At 35.2% G+C, this 14,738-nt stretch overlaps 1 protein-coding gene across 2 annotated transcripts; it reads left to right on the top strand.

Moving 5' to 3' along the window:
* The first annotated feature begins 409 nt into the window (after positions 1-409).
* Positions 410-5,050, top strand: LOC142527628 (uncharacterized). 2 transcript variants are annotated; one of them, XM_075632474.1, is made up of 4 exons: positions 410-646; positions 2,867-3,134; positions 3,283-3,387; positions 3,496-4,645. In XM_075632474.1, the coding sequence occupies exons 1-4, from the start codon at positions 450-452 to the stop codon at positions 3,505-3,507; spliced, it is 582 nt and encodes a 193-aa protein (XP_075488589.1). In that variant the 5' UTR covers positions 410-449; the 3' UTR covers positions 3,508-4,645. The 2 variants fall into 2 exon arrangements, with proteins under 2 accessions (XP_075488589.1, XP_075488588.1); XM_075632473.1 differs by lacking the exon at positions 3,496-4,645 and adding an exon at positions 4,676-5,050 and having other exon boundaries at positions 411-646.
* Positions 5,051-14,738: the final 9,688 nt, after the last annotated feature.

Genomic DNA, 14,738 nt, shown 5'->3' with positions numbered 1-14,738 from the left:
TCCCCCTTTCAGAGGGATTGTTTTTCAATTGTTTTTATGATATAATCAAATCTAAAATTAAAACTATCATATCTATTGATCTTCGTATTAGAAGATGCTGGTAATTTATAGTATTGAATATTTTTCTCAAAATTTTCAGAAATAATAATTCTTTATTTTTGATATTATCACTACTGGAAAATTTTTTCTTAGTAAATTATCGTATTATCTTGTCTATAAGGAATTCGAATAGATACTGTTAAAAATTTATTAACATCAATATCAAAGGAATAAAATTTGATTTATCAGTGACTTTTAGCAAAAAGAATAATTAAAATCAAAATATATTTTTAAATTAAAGATATAATGGACAAATTATCAAATCAAAAAATAAAAGAGACTAAAATATTTTCTTTGTTTTTAAAATGTTATTTTAGAGCAGCAAAGTACAATTAGTTAGAAATATAAATATGCAGAAAACAAGTCCGGGGTGGTTCACCGGCGGTCCGAGCAGTGAAATCGGCCAGCCGACGTCGTCTTTACTGGCTGACTGGAATGCTTACGCCGCCGCTTCCAAATCCGAAGCCGAAGCCGACATAGATTCCTCATTCGATATCGAAGCCGCCGTGCGCACCGCTAACGACAAAGTCACCAGTACTTTCGATGTGTAAGGTTTCCAAAAACCTACCCGTCGTCAATAATTCGAGGATGTTACTCTTCGGTTTTATTTGGTTTGATATTAGTGTTACTGTTTGAGATCCATGTTCTGTTGTTAATTGCTGAGAGAAGAATTTATTGTTTGGTTATCAGTGGTGCGTCATAAAAGCATACATTAGATATTTTTTTTTATCAATAGAGATTTGCAAATGCTAATGCAGCTTATATCTTCACTTGTTGACACCATCAATAGTTGGTTAAACATATGAACTGGTGCTAGTATTTGCCGATTCTTGTGTTAGCCTAATTTTTTTCCTTAGGAAAGCTATAACGGGCTACCATGAGTCCTTGATAATTTCACCTTCCCCTTTTCCAGGATCACTAATAATTTCTGTAGTAAATAATACCAATCAAAATGCAAAACTTGTAACTTCATATAATTGCCTAACTCACTAACTCGACCAACAGTCCTGCTTCTGAAACTTTGCCCTTAGTATTGGGTTTGTAGCACTTATTAAATGAAAAGATAACGGATCTATAGTGGAAATAAATTTCTTTTTTATTAAATGAAAAGATAACGGATCTATAGTGGAAATAAATTTCTTTTTTATGTATGACTAGTCCGTTTAGTAATTATTTCCACGGGGAACAAGTGGCTGGACATTGGTTATTTTGTGTTTCTCTTGTTTGGAGTTGTAGGGAAAATAATATAGAAAAGAAAACTTTTGAAACAGGTTGGTTTTTGTGGTGTTAACTAGGATTCTTCCCAAATTTCAACTATGCTTCTCCTTTATAATTTTTTAGTCTTCAAATTTTACACCAACCAAGCCAATATATATACCCAACAGGTCCTGAATGCGCATATTTCATATTTTTCGAAGTAGGATTTGTAGACTGATAATTTTTTCAGTGTCTAATACGCTTACGAATATGGAAGTGTTTATCACCTTCCTAGATGGTACATATGGGACAATTCTTGTGAGAATCATCGAAAATAGATAGTACATCTGGGACAGTTCTTGTGAGAATCCTCGAAAATATGCCAAGAGTATTTTAAACGCAAACAAAATTGATTTTTCTCGCGTGGATAGACTTAGAAAATATAAATGAACTGCAGTAGGAAATAATTTCTCCTTTATTACTGTCTATGTTATTATGTTGTGGTTATCACATGTCTTAACCATCTGTTGTATAGAAGATAAGAACCCATTTGCTGTAAGCACCATTCTGTGTTCCACCATTGATTTCATATTTTGAGAGATATAACATTCAGGAAAACCACTGTTGCAATCACAAGATTATGCTTATATGTCAACAATAATCAACTAACATAAAGAAGAATATAATAGGGCTTCCATGAGTCCTTGATCTTTTCACTTTCACCTTTCCCAGGCATCACTAATAACTTCTGTAGTAAATAATACCAATCAAAATGCAAAATGTGTTATTTCATATAACTGCCTAACTCACTCACTCACTCGACCAACAGTCCTGCTTCTGCAACTTACAGTAAAACAGAATATTGAATAAAGTTAGGTCTGCCACGCTTCCAAATGTATGGGCTACCTCTGCGAACAACCTACATTTAGATAGGGTATGCTACACTTGTCTTCTTAGTTTTCAAATAATGTTGAAGATGATCAATGTGGTACACTAATATTAGAATGTTTTGAAAAGGAATTTTTACACTTGGTTTTATTTTACTGCTGTAATGATGAATAAGTATAAGATTTATCAAATTTGTAGATGCATGTGTACGAAACTAAGAGTTTGATAGTGATATATGGATGGAAAAGGCCCGATATTCACTGTCAAACATTTTTCACCTTAATAACAGAGGAAGTGGAATATCAAGCATTTGACTTGAGCACCACAGGAAGCTTTGGACAGATTTCCTACCAGCTCCCTTTCTCTCTGGCCTTGTGAGCAAATCATTGCTTGATTTCTGCATAATATTGTACTCTACCTCGAGAAGCACTTGTACTTGACAAGATGAAACAACCTAGTAGCAAAAACTTGCCTTAATTTGGTTCGTTTTTTTTTCCAATCTAGCAACAGGAAATTACAGCTCTATGTGGCTTTTCTAGCTGTCTTCTTCCAAGCTATCAGAATATAATGAACATAAGCCCTAGCCTTGGCTGTCAGTTGTATTGAAATATGTGATTATGGCGGAAATATTTTCCAATTTGTTTCATCTGTTTCCTAGACCTCAATTTTTGTTCCTCGACAGGGTATCTAAAGGAATGAGGGGGTTACCCAGGAACTTCAACTCTGCTACAAGCATTGTTCCCTCTGGAAAATCTCTTATGTACTTTGGATTGTTCCTTGCTACTGGATTTTTCTTCATCTTCATTGCTTTCACCATATTCCTGCCTGCGATGGTGCTGAAGCCTCAAAAATTTGCTATCTGCTTCACTATTGGCTGTGCCTTCATAGTTGGTTCGCTCTTTGCCCTCAAAGGTCCAAAGAGTCAGCTTCAACACATGTTTTCTAAGGAGGTATTATAATTATATTTTTTTAGAAATTTAATTTATTCATTATTTTTCCTTCCAGGAATAGAATGAGTCGTCTTTTCCACTTTTGTATTCTTCCATCCACTTTCCTGGAAGTCTTTGAACCCAGTCAATCACATTTTCCTTTCTGCAGAGACTTTCTTTCACGTTAGGATTTGTTGGCAGCATGGTGGGTACAGTTTATGCATCCATGGTTCTTCACAGCTATTTTCTTTCAGGTTTCTTCTCCATACTGCAGGTATGAAACTCCCACCCTCTCCCATAACAATTATCCTCATAATTAACACATTCGTTCTAATTTTATATTCCTCTTCTCCAATTGATCTTGTTTATGTATTTGTCATAGAGGAAATCTTGACCTGTTCTGCTAATGAATGAGGTTTTTAGATACTGCATTAAACTTTCCTAGCATATCTTTTTCCCAGCAAAACTAGAGTGGACAGTACTGTGATTGGACTTTTTTGTGCTTTGAATCTGGCACTGCTTTCAGCCCTGTGCGTTAGTCTTGAATATCAACTCTCTCAAGGGAATAATGTACTCTTTATTGCCTTATTGGTTCTGTAGATAATTCAATGCCCTATTCTTTATGCCATTTTTAATTTTGAAAGAGCTGTGTCCGACTCTGGCATCTAGTCTGAAACTTGGAGTGGGACCAGGAGATGTCCCTGCTGGATTGAAGTTGAGCCATTGAGATGCCTTATTATGTTCTCAGAATTCACGATGACGCATCCTGAGCCTTCCTCATTTATTAGTGTTCCTTTCTCTACCTTTAAATAACACACTGAGTGTGTGTATAATTTTTCTCTCAAAACAAAATGGAACTGAACTATGGTCTACAAAAGTGCTATAAGATATTTAAAATTGATTTTTGTATGCAATTTATTTTTTACATTTTAGTTTTTCAAAATCAGAAGAATTTGAATTACTATACTAAAAATATTAACGATTAGTATAAACTTAATTTTAATCAAAATTTTAGTTTCAATTGTTTTTGTTTCTTCCCTGGCATTCTACCCCCTACATGTTAAAAACTAGTGTTGCTTTGGCGACCGTCAGTCAGAATGAATCTTGGGGGTGTGGAAGGTGTGGACTGGTGGTTGCAAGAAAAATGTGGGTGGCCGGGGCAACAGTTTGTTATTATTTTTTTATAAAGCTTAAATTAGTTTGGATTAAACATGATATAAGTTTTGAAAAAATTGATATGGTTGTGGATAAATGTATATTTAGTAGATATTTGTGATTATTAATTCCTCCCATTTCCTCAGCATTTTCTTCTGAAACTGATAGGCATTTTATGCTGACTGTTGTGCTTTTGGCCACCATTAGAAAAATGTACTCTTATAAGTAGGAGTTTACTCAGTAGGTCTAACTGCGAGGTAAGAATGAAGAAAATCGTAGAAATCGAAGTTTAGAATGTGGTAGAATATGGAGCATTGAAACAATTACACTAGTTGTGGTACACGGTACATAGTTCTTCTTAATTTACCTTTAATATTGTTTCGATTTCTTGAACTTTGCTTTGGTAGGTGATTGCTCTCTCGTACTACGTCATCTCCTACTTCCCTGGAGGATCAGCTGGGCTGAAATTCTTATCTTCAACTCTTACCTCTTCTATACTCAGATGTTTCGGAAGATGAAATTGATTTCTACGTTCTTGATAAAAATTGGCGTGTTCTGTGAAGTTTTGTTGCACACAACGGAGCTGGGAGTGGCATTTATAGCAGACTGAGTTGTTATCATCTACTTATTAGTTGCACCTGAAAATTGCAGAAACACATATATGTTTGAACAGATTTTGTGCGGACATTATTTGGGAACGTGTGACAAAAACTGTGCATACCATTCTGCTGTGCAGATTTTACCTAACAAGACCCTAGTCTGATTTTGTTCGTTACACATTATTTGGTTGGGCTTCTAATATTTTCAATTCAAAAGGTGTAGAAAAAAGGATTTAGAAGTATTTTTTTAGAATTGTGTTTGGTAAGTGTTATGAGCACGGGTAAAGGGTCGGATTATGGGCCGATGAAAGGGTTGATCGTTTATCTTTGAGATTTGTTATGACTTTTCTACTTTGTCTACCTAATTTTTTGGATGTTCGAGAATCAGTTTGAAAGAACCTCATGATCTCAATATTAACTATATTTTTCGAGAAAAACTAAATGTTTTATTCCTTTCATAAGCCGTCATTTAAATACTAGATAATCATTAAATTTCAATCAAAGAAATTTGCCAATTATTTTTGTAATGTCCCGAAAATTTGAAGGTCCACGCGAACTATATGCATACAAGTTATTAAATTTCTCGTGTATTTCAATTAATTGTTTTAATTACATTAATTAATTATGATGTGCATATTTACATGTTTAAAATATATTTTTTTACATAGTTGCATTAAAAACGTATTTTTAAGGGTTAAAAAAAAATTTCTAGTATGTTAGAAAACAAATAGCAGACGTTTCAGTTGGTATCAGAGCAGCAATGGTTCTGTAAAGGGTTGTGCCACCATCAGTGCCGGGAAGCTCAGAAAAAAAAAAAAAGAAATTTGTGAAACTCATCCGCCCAGGAGGAAACTTATGTCCGTCCGGGCGCGTCGATTAAAAAGATTTAAAACAAGATCTGCGCAAGCCATCCGTCCGGGCGGAAAATCATGTGCGCCTGGGCGCGGTTGTAATTTTGGAAAGATTTCTTGGCCGATTCCTTACCTTATTTTCTGGATATGGATGATATGGAAGGGTTTGGGGGACGACTTTTAGGATATTCAGAAGCCAAGGAGCATGAGGAGGAGAGAAAAGCTTGGAGAAAGCGTTTGGATTGAAGATTCGAAGATTTCCGGGCATCGTTCTTCGTGTTTTTCGTCAAATCTAGTATTTATAATTTAGTTTTTATCCTTTAAACATTTTGTTGGGATTTAAGGGGATCCTACTCCGAAACCGATTTAGTTAATTCGTATTTCAATTGTTGGTTTATTCTTGATTATGCTATTGTTTTCATTATAATTATTAAAGAGAAGCTAACTTTAATAATAATCTTATACTGCGAGTGAGTTCGAGAGAATAGCTTGTGATAGGAACAAGTAGCATAGTCCGTGGATCTACAGTTTACATAGACATATGAAATTGGATACGCGCCGATAGTCATAGTGTGGTAGGACGAAAACTAGGGGATTTCATAGATCGACATGCGATTCACTCTTGATAATAATTAAAGACATTTAATTACTTCATTGAGTAGAGTTAGTTTAGCATAGCTCGAGAGGGCGTGTTCAATCGAATATGAAATCTTGTCGGAAGCATAAATCACTATCGAACGAATTAATAAATCAACGAGGGGTAGGTGAACTGAAATTCCCAACAAATTCATTTTTCATTGAATTTTAATTAACTATTCTAGATATTATATCTCACTATTTAATTCCTGAACCTTTTTATTGGCATTTTTATTGGAGCATAGTAGTAATAAACGACCATTCAAATTTTGTTGCTAAAGATTTGATAACTGAAAATAATAATTGTAAAATACAGTCTTCAGTGGAACGATACTCGTACTCACGTACATTATACTATTACTTGACATCGTGCACTTGCGATTAATTTTCGAGCATACAAAACCATATTTTTATTGAGGATTACACAATGCAAGTTTTGCTCGATCATTTTGGGACACGTAGATTTTCTAAGAAAATATTTATGATTTATGGTTACTAGTTGAATTAATTTTTGGGAATTACTCATAAGTAATAATGGTTCGAAGACTGCAATTATCTTTGGAAGTAAGAAAATGTATAAATTGGGAATTTAAGTTGTGATGAAAGGTAATATTGGCTATGAGAATTGATTTGGGGGTAAAAAAGTTTAAACTTTTCGAAATTATGTTATGGGAAACCTGTGGAAGGAAATTAAGAATGCCAAAAATTAATGGGTTAACTGTGGAATTTTCGACATTAAGGACCAATTAGGATAATTTTTGAGGAAATTAAGAATTTAGTTTTGCAATGGCTAACGAATTTGGGGACTAGTGTAGCATTAAGTGAGAATTGAATGGTTTAAATGTTAAGAATTTTCGATGATTTAGGCTTGTAAGAATATTTAGAACCCTGAGAGATATTAGGTTATAACGTTATAAGGGATGTTAATCAAGGGTATTATGGGATGAATCAATATTAAGCGTGAAAATCTAAGAATTTGTAGGTGTGTTTGAGATTTTAAGATTGAAATTTGATAGATTGATGCACATTTTGGGGTACAAAATAAGGAAAATAATATACGATAAGTGTGGTCATCCATATTTTAATATTGGGAATTGTAAGAAAAGTTGAAGTTCGAGATTATAATAATATAGCATTAAGTCATCATGGGTCTTTTTAAGTTGCAAATCGCAAATAAGGATTTAGAAGGTAGATTCAATTGGGATCAAGGAGACATAAGGACATTCTAGAACTTAAGTATTATCAGAGTAGCACAGCGGAAGCGTGGATTTTTGGGATACTAGAACTAATTTTTTGAACTTTTGATTATCAAGGATAAGCGAATTTCGAGGACGAAATTCAATTTAAGGGGGAAGATTGTAATGTCCTGAAAATTTGAAGGTCCACGCGAACCATATGCATACAAGTTATTAAATTTCTTGTGTATTTCAATTAATTGTTTTAATTGCATTAATTAATTATGATGTACTTATTTACATATTTAAAATATATTTTTTACATGGTTGCATTAAAACGTATTTTTAAGGGTTTAAAAAAAAAATTCTAGTACGTTTTAAGAAAATGAATAGCAGACGTTTCAATTCTCCTATCTAGGCATAAGATCCTAACACTTATTAAAAGAAAGTAAATAAAATTCAATCAATCCAATTTCTTATTTTCTAAACTTCCCATTAGTAAACCTTTTATATAACACATAAATGTCACGTCCCGAAACTGAGACATTGATGACAACATTGTTGAACAATTTAATTGAAAACAATAAGCTTCATAGCAAATAGTCAAAATCCAGTCTAATTCATAAAAGAACATCGTCTTTACATGTTAAAAAATCCGAATAATACGGAAGTTGTTCTTACAAAGAAAAGTGCGAAATGCGAAAACGAATAAATTATAATCATGAAATCAGCGACTTGATCTTCACATCTCTGGATTTCTTCACCAGCATGAAAATTGATCTTGTTCCGCCTCTTCCACCTGTTCTTAATTATAATTTGGGGAGGGATGTAAGGCGTGAGCATTTTGGAAAACACTCAGTAAGTGGGGACCGATCGAATACCAGAATAACAAGTTATAAATGTGCATATCTTTAAAGCGATCATTTTTCAAAGTAAAGGTCGAACACGGAACAAATAGAGTTCAAAAGTTATATCGATCAGATCATATCAAAATTGAACACAACAAAGTCTTATCAAATCAGAATTATATACTGAACACAGATCTTATAATAATGACCATGAGCTATCCTTGATCTTTGCCTCTCTCTAGGGTATTCTTCTGTAAATGGGCTCCCTTTGGGGCATTTTCCCGCATTCGGGTTCCATTTGGGGCATTTTCCCTCACAAGCTTTCCCGATACGCTATCATTGGAATCATATCAAACAAACTTATCCTATTGGGACGAAATAGACAGATCTAAAGGATCAAATCGAAACGAAAAGGACGTAACAAAAATCGGATCGGAACAGAACTTAGCAAAATATGCAAATGTGAAGCAAACAATTCAAAACAAAACATGCGGTATACGATCGAATTTTAACTCATACATAAGCCTTTAAAACATATATAAGCCCACTTACCGTAATTCAAAGGTATAGTGAGAACTTGATTGAAGTTTGGACAAAATCTAGGCTGAAATCGAATAGGACTTAAACTCTATTTTGGACATCACCTCGAATAAGTTCTGAATGAGATCCTCGGGCAAGGAAGAATATTAAAATACTGGTTAGAAACTGCACAATCTTGACTAGAAACACACAATTTTGTTTGCTCGAGGTAGACTTGATCATAACTAGATTGGTGATCAAATTCTTCCCGAACTCTTGGTGCTTAGTTGGGCACTGCTTGGATTGAAGTAAGATATATAAATGGAGAGAAAAACATCTTCAAATTGTTGGCTAGATGTTGTATGAACTCGACTAATCACTCAAAAACACGACAACTTCTTGCTCGAGAAAGTTAGAATAGTGTGGTTTGAATAACTCTGTTGTAACTCGATTGTCACCCAACTTCTTTGGGCACTTTTTGGATTGAATTATAAGTGAACAAATGGACCGAATTTTGCCTTGAAATGTTACTTTGCTGCTGCATGAACTCGATTTGGATGGCACGATTTTGGCAGCCTTGTGTTACTCGAATGGTTGAGAGGCTTTGGGAGGATTTTGTGTAGCATTTCTTCAGCATATGGTAGGGTGTTTATAGGAAAAATATGGCTGTAGGGTTGCCCGCTCCCACCAATCTTTTTCCTTCAAAATACCTCCAATGATGGTCCAAGTTGCTAGCCAATTCAAGAGTCATCTAGATTAGTTAAAAGGTCACTTCTTGCAACTTAATTATGTTCAACTCCTAGATCATCCCCTAGCTGCATTTTTGGCCTTCTTAGGACATTATGAATGAGCTTCATTGAGCTAGTTAGAAGACTTCATGAGCTAGGGGTTTGCGCCTTCGAGTGTCTACACTTCTGCCTTTGCGGTTTTGCGACGTCTCGAGCTCCATTATGCTGGATTTTGAACATCTTGAGTCGAAATTTTAAGGACAATTATTGAGCTTTTAATTTGACAAGCTTGAGCTAAAAGTTCGGAAGTTTATTACTTACGTAATTTTCTTCCAAAATTCGACTCCTCACATCCCACCTTTCTTATTGGAAGTTTCGTTCTTGAAACTTTAGTTTTCATATTCAACAAGTGATAAGACCGCAAGGAACATCTTTGCCTTAGTCTGCATATGCTTAGAGAAATATATAGTGCATATGCTCATAGAAAAAAAACTATTTACTAATTCAAGAAGTGTGAATTTTGCCTAAAAAACGTCACATTCTTGGGTCATATAATATCCGAAATGGGCATATCAGGGGATCGGAAGAAGGTGGAGGCAATAATGGACTGGCCTTGACCGAAAACTGGAATAGAATCCGAAGATTTCTGGGATTAGTCGGCTATTATAGAAAATATGTCAAAGGATTTTCTTTGGCTCACCAAGCTCACTCAGAACAATTCTAGATCAATTAGAGTGAAAAATATGAGAACAATTTTTAGATACTGAACAAGAAACTCACTTCTACGCCAGTATTAGAACTTCTCGAAGAAGGTAGAAACACGTCAAAGGGAGGATTATGATGTGTTCTCATTCAAAAGGGGCAAGTAATTGCCTATGCATCGAGACAATTAAAACCATGTGAAAAACAAATTACCCAACGCATGATCTTGAATTAACTGCAATTGTATTTGTGCCAAAAATCCAGATGAACTACTTCTTTGGTACCAAATGTGAGATATTTACTGATCATCATAGTCTCAAATAGCGTTCACACAAAAACAATTAAACATGAGGAATAGATGGTGGATCGAACTATTGAAAGAGTATGACCTAAGGCTAACAAGATAGCTAATACGTTTAGCCAAAAGGATATCGGGAAAGTAATCGTAGTTCACTGTCAGCACAATCGTGCCTGCAAGAATAAGTGAAATTGAATCAAGACCAAGATCCCTCCTGACAAAAATTTAGGAAAAACTCAAAGAAGTGAAAGCTCAAGATTTACAGACTGATGAGAAGGAAATTCTGTGGATGAAACATTTATGAAATCGAAACTTGTTGGAACATTTCATGTTCGCAATCTTGATTTTTATGTTAACAAAACTTGTTTGTTTGTTTCTAAAGAATTTACATAACTGCGCAGAAATTGAAACTGATCAGGCTTCGAACTGATCAGTTACCAAGCTTAAACTGAAGCTATCGAGACGCAAACTGAAAGTGCCAACTGATCGAAAGAACTGAACCAGGACAAATGAAGTATCAAGAGCAGTTCAACTGATTATCCAGTTGATAGGTGGTTCAGCAGAAGACTTTCAGAAGCCCGGGCAGCTGATGAAGTGTTCAACTGATGAAGAGCCCAACTGATCAGTTCAACTGAATCAGTGAAATCAGTTCAGCTGATGAGTCAATTGATTTCACCTCACCAGTTCAAGACCAGTTCAACTGACCAGTTCAAAACATCAGTTATGAGCGAACCAGTTTGCGGATACAACAAGCTTAATCCAGCTGTGCACAAAGGTACAAAAGCTATTATACTATCAAGGTACAATAAAATACGTTGCGGCAGCGTTTAAAGCCAAATGTTCTAGATATCTATTTGGGGGGAACAAATTCAAACTGCAACGGGTTCATTCACTGAGTCTCACTGTACGTTCAGCCAAACGCCTATAAATAGAAGCCGAAGCTCAGTGAAGATGATGATCAGTGATGATGAGAGTTGACGAGTGAAAAGATAAAATACAGAGAGGGCACGCATATCATGTACCAGCTTACAAGAAGCAATCATCCCAGAGGAAACACTTCATTGTGTTATCAGCTTAGTTTAGAAGCATATTTCCCTCAGTATGTGAGAATAATTTCGGGTAGTTTTCAGATATCAGTTCACACACACACATAACACCACCACTCAAATACTGTCTTGCACAATGACGTAAAACTTGTGTATGTAGTCTTTCTCACATAGACGTTAAAGAAGTGTTGGCTGGAAGGTGATGCCTTCAGTCTAGACAAGGAGTTCAGTTAGACAGTGGGTAAGTCCTAAGCTGGATGGGTTATTACACTTGTTGTAATTAATCAAAGTCTTCTAGTGGATCCTACTCGAGGTGGTAGAAGGGGTGACGTAGGAGCAGTTGAAGTCTCCGAACATCCATAAACATATCTTGTGTATTTTAACTGTTAACCCCTTGCTTTAAACTGACTTGATCAGTTGAGTATCTATCAGTTCAGTTCTCACCATAACTGAACTGATACATGCGAGAAATAATCCCCTTATCTTTAGTTAATTAGTTACACAAGATTAAAAGTTTTAACCGATCAGTTTTCTTAACGAATGATTACTTCGAGTTTTTTCCGCTTGATTTAATTTCAAACTCGATATAATTCATCGTTGTCATCATTCTTAGAACACGAGCTATTGCACCTCATAACGTTTTTAGAGGATTTTCCCGATCCATCATTTGGTATCAGAGCTAGCTGTTATAAGAAGGACATTTGAAAACTGATAGTCTTTTTAAAATGTGTTTTAAAATTGTCTTAAAATGGTTTTCAAAACCCTCTGATAATTGTTTTTGCTGTGCTATTTTGTTTGTTTAGCTGTTTGCAGGATTTTTGAGTTCAACTGACAGCAGGATAGCTAAACTGATCAGCGAAAAAGATTTCAGTTGCCAGCTTACCAGTTAAACTGATCAACAGTCGAAACCCAACTATCAGCTGAAACTGATGAGTTAAGTAGAGCTTAATCATCAGAAGTGCCGCCGCTTCATTGCCATATCAGATCCTAGTAGTTGATCATTGTGGTTCAACATCAGTTGAGTCCAGTTTGCATCAGTTAGACCAGTTAGCCAGCACAGAGATAAAGTCCAAGGCAATTATCTGTTCTTATGGCAAAAGAAACTCAAAATCGATGCAGTATTCCAAGCATTCTAGGCGACCAATTGTTGGTACACTCAGTTCTCTTTTATATAAACTGACTGATACTTGATGTTAATTGATATTTGCTAAGTGTAATAGAAATTCCCTTATATAAGATGGTGTGCTTTATATTAATACAAGGGACGCGTAATGGATTAAATTAACATAATGTGTATCCAGTTAGTTTGCTTGTAACTGAACTGATTTTTCCAGTTTATATGTTGCCTTAACTATTTGAGTGTTTATTGCTAAACTTCTTTTTAAAATCGCGCAACGATTATATTTTTGAGGGGGAGTTTTTGATTCAGTTCTTGAGGGGGGAACTATTCTTTAAAACTGATTTTAAATTTGCTATTCCTCGAAATGACAAATTATTTTCAAATCGTTTTATTCAGTTGTTGAGGGGGATCTTTTCTTTCTGCTATACCTCGAATTGAAAGTTCTTTTATTCGATTTAATGTTTTTAGGCGTTTTTGATTCTCACAAAAGGGGAGAATTATTTATTGTTTAAATTTATTTTAAATCGCTTTAACTGTTCAAGTTTTGTGATCCTCAAAAAGGGGAAGATTGTTGGAATATTTCATGTTCACAATCTTGATTTTGATGTTAACAAAACTTGTTTGTTTGTTTCTAATGAGTTTACCTAAGTGCGAAGAAACTGAAACTGATCAGGATTCGAACTGATCAGTTACCAAGCTTAAACTGAAGCTATCGAGACTCAAATTTAAAGTGCCAACTGATCGATCGAACTGAACCAGGACAACTGAAGTATCAAGAGCAGTTCAACTGATTATCCAGTTGATAGGTGGTTCAGCAGAAGACCTTCATAAGCCCGGCCAGCTGATGAAGTGTTAAACTGATGAAGAGCCCAACTGATCAGTTCAACTGAATCAGTGAAATCAGTTCAGCTGACGAGTCAACTGATTTCACCTCACCAGTTCAACTGACCAGTTCAGAACATCAGTTAGGAGCGAACCAGTTTGCAGATACGACAAGCTTAATCCATTTGTGCACAAAGGTACAAAAGCTATTGTACTATCAAGGTACAATAAGAGACGTTGCAACAACGTTTAAAGCCAAATGTTCCAGATATCTAATTTGGGGAACAAATTCAAATTGCAACAGGTTCATTCACTGAGTTTCACTGTACGTTCAGCCAAACGCCTATAAATAGAAGATGAAGCTTAGTGAAGAGGATAATGAGTGATGATGAGAGTTGATGAGTGAAATGATAAAATACAGAGAGGGCACGCATATCGCATATCAGCTTACAAGAAGAAATCAGATCAGAGGGAACACTTCACGTGTTATCAGCTTAGTTTAGAAGCATATTTTCCTTATTGTGTGAGAACACTTTCGGGTAGTTTTTAGAGATCAGTTCTCACACACACACACACCACCACTCAAATATTGTCCTGCACAATGACGTAAAACTTGTGTATGTAGTCTTTCTTACATAGACGTTAAAGAAGTGTTGGCTGGAAGGTGATGCCTTCAGTCTAGACTAGGAGTTCAGTTAGACAATGAGTAAGTTCCTAAGCTGGGTGGGTTATTACACTTGTTGTAATTAATCAAAGTCTTCTAGTGGATCATACCTGAGGTGGTAGAAGGGGTGACGTAGAAGCAGTTGAAGTCTCCGAACATCCATAAACATATCTTGTGTACTTTAACTGTTAACTCCTTGCTTTAAACTGACTTGATCAGTTCGAGTATCTATCACTTCAGTTCTCACTATAATTGAACTGAAACTTGCGAGAACTGATCCCCTTTATCTTCACTTAATTAGTTACATAGAGATTAAAAGCTTTAATCGATCAGTTTTCTTAATGAAGGATTACTTCGAGTATTTTCCGCTTGATTTAATTTCAAACTCGATATAATTCATCGGTGTCATCATTCTTAGAACACGAGCTATTGCAACTCATCACTGTTTTTAGAGGATTTTCC

The sequence above is a fragment of the Primulina tabacum genome, chromosome 15 (genome assembly GCF_025594145.1).
Source record: "Primulina tabacum isolate GXHZ01 chromosome 15, ASM2559414v2, whole genome shotgun sequence".
NCBI classification, from domain to species: domain Eukaryota; kingdom Viridiplantae; phylum Streptophyta; class Magnoliopsida; order Lamiales; family Gesneriaceae; genus Primulina; species Primulina tabacum.
Note: the sequence above shows the minus strand (reverse complement) of the source record. Positions and strands in the feature narration are given on the sequence as shown.

Coding starts and splice junctions, on each gene's coding strand:
- LOC142527628 (XM_075632473.1), top strand. CDS start 450: ATGCAGAAAACAAGTCCGGGGTGGTTCACCGGCGGTCCGAGCAGTGAA. Junction 647..2,866: donor GTCACCAGTACTTTCGATGT/GTAAGGTTTCCA, acceptor GTTCCTCGACAG/GGTATCTAAAGGAATGAGGG. Junction 3,388..4,675: donor GTTTCTTCTCCATACTGCAG/GTATGAAACTCC, acceptor TTGCTTTGGTAG/GTGATTGCTCTCTCGTACTA.